At 35.3% G+C, this 7,726-nt stretch overlaps 1 protein-coding gene and 1 pseudogene across 1 annotated transcript; both read left to right on the top strand.

The window, feature by feature from the left end:
- The first annotated feature begins 1,515 nt into the window (after positions 1 to 1,515).
- On the top strand, positions 1,516 to 5,559 carry LOC113314444 (tRNA-aminoacylation cofactor arc1-like). Its single transcript, XM_026563236.1, has 12 exons — positions 1,516 to 1,675; positions 2,047 to 2,145; positions 2,423 to 2,593; positions 2,874 to 2,939; positions 3,077 to 3,142; positions 3,236 to 3,388; positions 3,677 to 3,825; positions 4,095 to 4,185; positions 4,478 to 4,546; positions 4,732 to 4,823; positions 5,041 to 5,104; positions 5,225 to 5,559. The coding sequence occupies exons 1-12, from the start codon at positions 1,589 to 1,591 to the stop codon at positions 5,327 to 5,329; spliced, it is 1,212 nt and encodes a 403-aa protein (XP_026419021.1). The 5' UTR covers positions 1,516 to 1,588; the 3' UTR covers positions 5,330 to 5,559.
- A 663-nt stretch (positions 5,560 to 6,222) lies between these two features.
- LOC113308189 lies at positions 6,223 to 7,496 on the top strand (annotated as a pseudogene).
- Positions 7,497 to 7,726: the final 230 nt, after the last annotated feature.

Raw genomic sequence — 7,726 nt, 5'->3', positions numbered from 1 at the left:
GGAGAGAGTGATGAATAACAAATGAACAGAAAATAGAAGGGGAACTAAGAAATCATTCTTTTAGTCAAACATTAGATTCTTAGTTTTCAATCGATTCTTTTACGATATGCTTGTTTCATATAGTAACGTGTTTAGGGATTATCGGCTCCCAAGAATTATAATCAATTTCAATATGTGGTATTTAAACAATATCAAAAATTATCGTCTTTTACGCTCATGAATTATTTTTCGAGGGTTATTGGACCAATTTTGTGTCTCCCTACGTCCCTGGTCTGGACTCGGTTAGAAACCTCAAAATTAGAAGAAACCTGTTTTGAGGCATACTGAATTTTTTTGAGGCATACTATATAATGTCAAAATAGGGTCACTAAATAAAAAACAACATCACCCCTTATCCATCATTTTTGATAATGGCATAACTACCCTTACATAATTAGTGTTAATGATTATGATTAGATTTGATTAGCTAGGAATTTTAAGGATTGATTAAAAATAAAATTATCAGTGTTGAATTAGTAGATAAATCAAATTTATGTGAGAGAGTTGGGATTTTTGAGAGGAAGAAGAAGAAGTGAAAAAAACTTGGGTTTTGAATTTTGATATTTTAGTGATTAGAAGTGACCAAAATGGGTGATTCAAATAAGAGGTAGACTTCTATACGAGGTTTAATTTCTTTTTATAAGTTGAATCTTTCAAAAAAATGAATTTTTAAAACCCAGATCTACTGACCAGATGAACAGTTCGGCTGATAACTTTTCAGCCGAACCTCCGTTTTTTGAAAATATACCTAGGTTCGGCTGACAAGTTATCAGCCGAACCTAGGTATATTTTTAAAAAATTGAGGTTCGGCTGAAAAGTTGTCAGCCGAACTTCACTCTGGAACTGGCAAATTTAGGTTCAGATGATTCGAACAAAATTTAGCAAAGTCGCGTGAGCCGAACATAGTGTTTCTCTAAATCATACACTAGGTTCGGCTCAAAATTGATACTCCAAGATAAGCCGAACTGATCTTCTGAAAACCCTAATTTCATCTTTGAAATCATATTCTATCGATCAAACAAAATAAAATCAATCAAAAACAAAATGGGTTTGTTACACATACATTCTAAAATACATCTAAGAGCAATTGAGGTTTGGATTTCACACTTCAATATCGCTCACTTTGATTCGTGTTTGCTTTGCTTGATCAATTTCTTGATTGAATTGGAGTCCAAGATGTTTAAGTTTAAAGTTTATTTTGATTTTTGATTTTAGGTTTTTGAGGATAAGGGCGTTCTAGTAATTTAAATTGTTTAAGGATATATAGGTAATTGAACTACCTTTAAACACCCCTTATAAACCCACCCTACATGGTGTAATGAATGAGTATGCCTCAAAAAAATTGAGTATGCCTCAAAACAGGTTTCAATTAGAATGGATGGACTGGATGCGAGTATACACCAAGAGCCCAAATAAAGAGCTCATGAATAATATTAACTTAAGGCCCAAATAACATAAATCCCTACCAAAAACCTACATCCGCTGATTTAATCGCGTTGAAAGGAAAACAAACTCGAAGCAGAGAAACAGTAGAAGAACAAAACCAACAATGGCGACGAATGGTGTTTCCACTGAAAGTTACAAGGCTAAAGAAGCAATCGTTTATGCTCTCTGCAAACGATACTCTATAGAATGTGTGAGTATTCAAAAAATCAATTGAATCTTAGCTTCTTCAATTGCATTACTTTTTACTAGGTTATTAGCATTCTTAAGTAATTTCTCCAATCTAATTTAGTTTGTTTTTACTTAAATCAATCTTCAACTTTTGGTCCTAGATTTGCAATTATCTTTGACGATTGAGTGGTTTTATGGTGCGTACTTTTATTAGAGAAACAGTCTCAGTTAACTAGACATAGGATTTGTTAAATCAAGACCTTTCGAGATACCATGTAAGACTCGAAAACCTAATTGTTACCTCTATCGCATGTGTGATTTGTGTATATTTTAACTTGATTCATGATTGGTTAATTTGGTTTCTAAAACTTACTTTGAATTATGTGTGAGCAGGATATCTCAAGTGAAGGGATTCTAGGAAATGACATAAAGACACTTGTATCAAACATTTCAAAATCATCAACTGCAGGCACTCTGAAAAATGAAGAGGAGGTAAAGTTAACTATGGTGATGGATATGTTTTGAATTTCTGATATTAGTTGTTCTTTGTGTTGTATGCTGTTACGTGTTATTGCCTGTTTTGTGATAGCATGTTAAATTTCTTAGTATATGATTTGTTGATCTTTCAGACTTGGATACAAAAGGAAATAAAAATTGTTGATCTCGTTGCAAACTTTTAACCATTTAAATTTTTCTATCAGTTGTGTATTGGTCGAGTCACAAATGAATAAAGCTGACTGGCTCTATTGCCGCTAATTATTGGGTGTAGGTGATGAAATGGGCAGCATTTGCAGACAAATTTCTAGCTGATCTTGGAGCTCGAGCTGAAATCCTCAAAGGATTGAATGATGAATTAATCCTTAAGACTGTACTTGTAGGGGGTGGGCTCAATTCATCGGAAGCAGATATTGTTGTATATGCAGCCTTGCATTCATTTGTGGTACGTGATATGACCTTCTTTTCATTTCCATATCTTGGTTTTCTACACTTCTCAGTGGTTCCTTGCTCCTACTGTTTTAAAGTTTTATGAGCGAGGTTTGGTGTAACTTGAGTTAAGTGAGTAAGAAGACTAAAAGAGATATTGGAGCTACCTCTTCCTTTCAAATCAAAGGATTATTGGTTGATGCTGCGCTCTGATGAACAAGAATTTCATTGGATGAGCACAGTTATCTATACCGTATTCTAATTTTTTGTGTACTTTTACTAATTCATCATATCAGAATGATCTTTCAAGTACTGAGAGGCAGAAATACCCCAATGTGCTGAGATGGCTCGACTACATCCAGGTAATCGGCTTACCCATGTCTTGTCACATTATTGACATAATTCTCATTAGCCTTCTCAATATTGTTCTTGCAGCATTTCATTATCCAAAAATGTTTTTTGTGCTTATAATTTTCTGTTTTCTTTTTTGGGTCTGTAGAACAAGGAAGATTTCAGCAACGCACTTCAAAAGATTCAATTGGAGAAGATTGGATTTGAGTTTCCTGTGAGTTACACGCTGGCCTATGTGTAGAACATTATAACAAGATAAAATAAATCCGATAAGCATTTAACTGTTCTTTTATGGTTACATTTGTAGGTCTTAAAAGATGTAGGAAAAGTGGAGGCTGATGCAAATTCAAAAAAACGTGCCCAGAATATTAAGGCTACAGATAAGCCTGAAGCGGTGTCAGATTCAAAGAAAAATGATAAGCTAGAAGCAGATTCAAAATCAAAGAAGAGTGAGACTGAGGTAATCCGTTCGCCAATGGTCCTAAGTTCTTTTTGACTCATAATATGGACGCTGCAGCTTTGTGTGGTTTTCTGTTTCTGGAACTTTGCCGTTAGTAGCTAGAGTTTCCTAATTCATTCTATCATTTGCTTAAAATGTGTTTTATATCTATGGGTTTGATCTTCTCCTCCTCGTCATTGATCTTATCGTTTGGGTTGTTACAACTGTAAACATAAAGTCATCATGTAGCTATTGAATTTCGTGTAACTTCCACAATGGACTCTATTTTATGTTTGCTGAAAACTTCAGAAAAAACTTCCAAAAGATGCCAAAGCCACCGATGAGAAGAAAGCATCACCTGATACATCCGCTAGCAAAGATACAGAAACTAGTATTAGCTTACTTAACATAAAAGTTGGTCTTATTATCAAGGCATGGAAGCACCCATCCGCGGACAGGTATTTACTTGGATTAAGCTTGCTTCCTCTTTTCAACGGTATTTTTGGTTAGCGCATACCACTCTGGAAGGTTGATAACCCCACATGCTTTCCACTTTGTTATTCTAACTGGTTGGATTCGTCATGTCCAATAGGTTTGAATGTTTATGTTGTAACCAATCTAAAATATTGTTTCCATTAAATAAACAGACAGGAAATACATTTTGAGGAGTTCCTTGACAATACAGTTCTTTGGACCTTGTACTTATTCATGTTTCTCTATGTAACAGTTTACTTGTTGAGGAGATAGATGTAGGTGAAGGAAGTGTGCGTCAAGTAGTCAGTGGCCTTGCAAAGTATTGCACTCCAGAAGAATTAACTGTAAGTCTGTAAAGTGTTTTATGTCACCGTTATGTTTCATTGTTTGACAGGGGGCTATTAGACATGCTAATGTGATTCTACTCAAAGTTTGAGAACCCTGATTAATATCTTGATTCTGTGTTTATAAAGTGTTTTATGTCATCACTATGTTTCACTGTTTTGGTTACATTGGTTTGACAGGGGGCCATTAGACATGCTAATGTGATTCTGTTAAAAGTTTGAGAACCTTGATTAATATCTAGATTCTAGAGGATTACTTTCATGTAGCTAAAAAAATTTGTATACCATGCAGAATCGTCGAGTGGTGTTAATCACGAATGTGAAGCCTGGAAAGCTACGTGATGTGACGTCTGCTGGACTGGTATAGTTTCTTGTAATCCTTGTTGTTTTCTAATCCTCGTTGTTTTCTAATTCTGTTTTGTCTGTTCAGTATCATTATTGCACATATTGGAATTCTCTAGCTGGACTGTGCAATACACGAGTTGCACGTTATTTATGAGTAGATTGTGTTGATTTATATTCGAGTGGGCCTGTGTCATGTTTCAGGTTCTCTGTGCTTCTAGTAAGGACCAAACTGCTGTGGAGCCTTTGCTTGCTCCAGAAGGTGCAAAAATTGGAGAGCGTGTTTCAATATCTGGGTATAAGCCTAAACTAAATTCTTCAAGCATATCCGAGTATCTATTCATGAAACATCTTAATGGTTCCCTTAAAGGAGAAAGTAGGGATATAGGATGAACATATTTGAGTAAAGACACAACGTCTATCTTATCTTAAATGTTCTTTTATATAAAAGATTTCCTTTCAAGAGTTTGAGTTTATATTATTAACTTCTACATTGTGAATGTTTTCATCTAGACACGAAGAAAAGCCAGAAGATGTTCTAAACCCCAAAAAGAAGCAGTTGGATAAGATCACACCAGTATGTTATGCTGCTCTTAATTTTATTTTTACAATGATGTGATTTATGCTCATCCACGAGTATGTGTTCAACTGATATACATTTACTAACGTATTCAATCACTTGGTCTGTTGGGTGCAGTATCTTTCAACCGATGACGAAGGCATTGCAACGTTCAAGGGAATTCCGTTCATGACGTCTGCTGGGCCATGCACATCTTCTATTCCTAATGGAACTGTCAAGTGAAACATGTCAGATTTACTTTCTAGCTAGAAAATGATAAATGAATCACAAGCTATTAAAATGCGTGACTTTTATGTCTGTTTGATGGCATCATGTCTACATCTGCCTCTGCATCATTCAGATTTAAACAAGTAAATTTATTTTTAAGCCTATCAACAAATTAGTCAATGTGTAGAATCTTAATCACTTTGTACTTTTTCAAAATGTCGATATTTAGAACAAGTCTTACTGCACTTCTTTATTTCTTTGTTAATACTCCCTCCGTCCCACTCCTAAGTGACCTATTTGAAATTTGCACAATTTTTAAGGCAAGCAAGGAAAATAGTATTTTTAATCATTTTTTACAATTATACCCTTATGAATAATAACTAGTGAAATTTAAAAATGGTTTATCTCTCAAAATACTCCACGGATGTTCGCAAATTTCATACAATTGAAAAGCATTTTAAAACATCTACGTAACGAATATAAACATGCCTATCAAATTATACATATTTCATATATTATTTATAATTAACTAAAAGGATAATTCCGGAATATCTCATTGTTTAGTGATATGTCACTTATCATTGGGATAAAATCTAAAATCAAATAGGTCACTTAGGAGTGGGACGGAGGGAGTATATTTTTCGGGGAAAAACCTGAAAATTTACCCAGGTTCAACCAAGGAAAACCTTGTTGATCTATTCAAGTATTCAAAAATTGACAAATAAACCTCTAGACCAAATTGGCAAATAAACAAAAATATAGTTCTTGGCTTTGCATTTTACCCAACAGGTAATATTACCGAGTCCAAAACACGTACTGCTTTACCAATTCCACCAATGTATAGTGGAAATCTCAACCTATAAAAATAATGGCATCAAGCAGCAATATTTTTATAACTGCAAACACTTCAGTATAATCAGAAGCCAACAAGTTTTGAAGAAAGAAAGCCATGGCTGTGTTTTCTAATATCAAAACTCCTCCTTCTTCTGTATGATCATTTTTTTCACTTCACCATGTTATTCTGACCCCGACCAGCTACAAGACTTCTGTGTTGCTGACCTTAACGCCACCACGACTTTCCTAAATGGGTTTCCTTGCGAACCAGTTTCACAAGTTCCATCAAGTGATTTTTTCTTTAGTGGCATGACCAAGGAAGGGAACACCAACAATATTTTTGGCGTTGGCGTTACTCCAGGTAATGTTCTTTCATTTCCTGGGCTAAATACACTTGGACTTTCAATGAACCGTGTCGACTATGCACCTGGTGGAGTTAATCCATTGCACTCGCACCCTAGAGCAACTGAAGCTGGAGTTATCATCAAGGGAAAATTACTTGTTGGGTTTATAAGTACTACAAATGTTTTCTACTCGAAGGTTCTGAAAGCTGGAGAGATGTTTGTGATCCCCAAGGGACTTGTGCACTTTCAAAAAAAATGTTGGAAAAGGGAAGGCTGTCACCATAACTTCTTTCAATAGTCAATTACCTGGGGCTGCCATACTTCCTGCTACTCTCTTCGCATCAAACCCTCCGATCCCTAATGATGTTTTGGCTACGAATTTCCAGGTTGATGAGACAGTCATCACTAGCATAAAATCTAAGTTCGGTTCTTCCTAAATTTCTTCCTACCCAATGATGAGATTCTTGTAATTTCATGTCTTGCACAAATTGATCGTATCCGCAGTTATGTTTATTAGATTTGATATCATAAGGGATTGAACATCCCATTGTTTTGATACTTCAGTGGATCCATCTGTCCATTTTGCTGCAGGGGATTGTCTTGTAACTAACTTTTTTTTCTTCTGTCATTTGTGAATGGAGAGGGCTACGTAAAGAGATTTGGCCAGACTGACCAGGGAAAGTTGAATATTCTAGCGCATGACAAATCTCTATATCATATGTTCATTCATATGGTAGTGACAGGATTCGACGATCTCAGAGTGGCATTTTGAAGGAAAATCACGTTAAAATCCTTATTCTTGTCATATGTAGAGTTAGAAATATTGTCGGCAAACCTCCAAATATCCATAAACATGAATTTTTTCTTGACAGGAATATCAGAGATTCAGAGAGTGTTTGAATACCAAATAAGAAGCAACTTCACAACTTAATCAAGTCAATAACCAAAATTTAACTTAGAAACAAAATTGTAAACTAACTTTTAAAAGCGAAAAAGGAAAATTGTTTAAAATACCCGATTTCAATTAGTAACTAATAAAGTATCTCCATTTTTTTGAAAATTTATAAAGTACGATTCTGTCAGACCCACGTTGTTAGTCAAATAATGCTTGGTGTACCCGGAGTGAATCCCGCAGCCACCACCGTGTGAGAGAAAAAAAAAAAAATGGCCCCCACCTTGTACCCCACCCCCTGCAAATCTCCTCTAGGGCTCCTTCTCAGCCATTGGATCTGAT

This window comes from Papaver somniferum, chromosome 9, assembly GCF_003573695.1.
Source record: "Papaver somniferum cultivar HN1 chromosome 9, ASM357369v1, whole genome shotgun sequence".
Classification (NCBI taxonomy): Eukaryota; Viridiplantae; Streptophyta; class Magnoliopsida; order Ranunculales; family Papaveraceae; genus Papaver; species Papaver somniferum.
Note: the sequence above shows the minus strand (reverse complement) of the source record. Positions and strands in the feature narration are given on the sequence as shown.

What these genes read in the sequence shown, in the direction of transcription:
- LOC113314444 (XM_026563236.1), top strand. Translation starts at nt 1,589, where the DNA reads ATGGCGACGAATGGTGTTTCCACTGAAAGTTACAAGGCTAAAGAAGCA. An exon ending in CTCTGAAAAATGAAGAGGAG is followed by an intron (nt 2,146 to 2,422) that starts GTAAAGTTAACT and finishes TATTGGGTGTAG; the next exon opens with GTGATGAAATGGGCAGCATT. An exon ending in GATGGCTCGACTACATCCAG is followed by an intron (nt 2,940 to 3,076) that starts GTAATCGGCTTA and finishes TTGGGTCTGTAG; the next exon opens with AACAAGGAAGATTTCAGCAA.